Source organism: Penaeus monodon, chromosome 23, assembly GCF_015228065.2.
Source record: "Penaeus monodon isolate SGIC_2016 chromosome 23, NSTDA_Pmon_1, whole genome shotgun sequence".
Lineage (NCBI taxonomy): Eukaryota > Metazoa > Arthropoda > Malacostraca > Decapoda > Penaeidae > Penaeus > Penaeus monodon.
In genome coordinates, this window is record NC_051408.1 from 44572765 (window position 1) to 44573212 (window position 448).

The 448-nt window shown below is 40.8% G+C and overlaps 1 protein-coding gene across 1 annotated transcript in view; it reads right to left on the minus strand.

Annotated features, from left to right (window-relative positions):
- Positions 1–187: 187 nt before the first annotated feature.
- Positions 188–448, minus strand: part of LOC119588109 (serine proteinase stubble-like) — a 1091-nt gene continuing 830 nt past the window's right edge. The window contains exon 2 of the mRNA XM_037936819.1: positions 188–448. This exon is cut by the window's right edge and continues 689 nt beyond it. Within this exon, the coding sequence (XP_037792747.1) occupies positions 304–448 (145 nt within the window). The 3' untranslated portion in view covers positions 188–303.

The window sequence follows — 448 nt, forward strand, 5'->3', positions numbered from 1 at the left end:
ATGGGAGGTGTGTCATTTGTGAAAACTGTTTGGGATATTACAGCTGTGTAACATAAAGTTATGAGATGCTGGTCATAGTTATTTGAGAGTTTGATTAACTATACTTTGGTTTATGAAACTGAAACATCTTAACATGAACATTATGATACATACTGGTCTTTTTTAGGCTGCAGATATATAAATCTGATTGAGCATACAACTAAATTTATTTGGGACAGTCACCATCCATCTAGAAATTCAAAATTTTGTAACATAATGAGCCCGAAAAGATTCAAGGAGACGTCTATTGCAAGATGATGATGTTCAGCAGTAGGTGGCGTCCGCTGTCTTCTCCTTGATCCATGCCAGGAACTTGGACACTCGAGCGTAGACACCTGGGCTCTCAGCCTTGGCGCAGCCATCGCCAAAAGACACTACTCCAGCTTGGACAAACTTGCTGCTCTCCTCC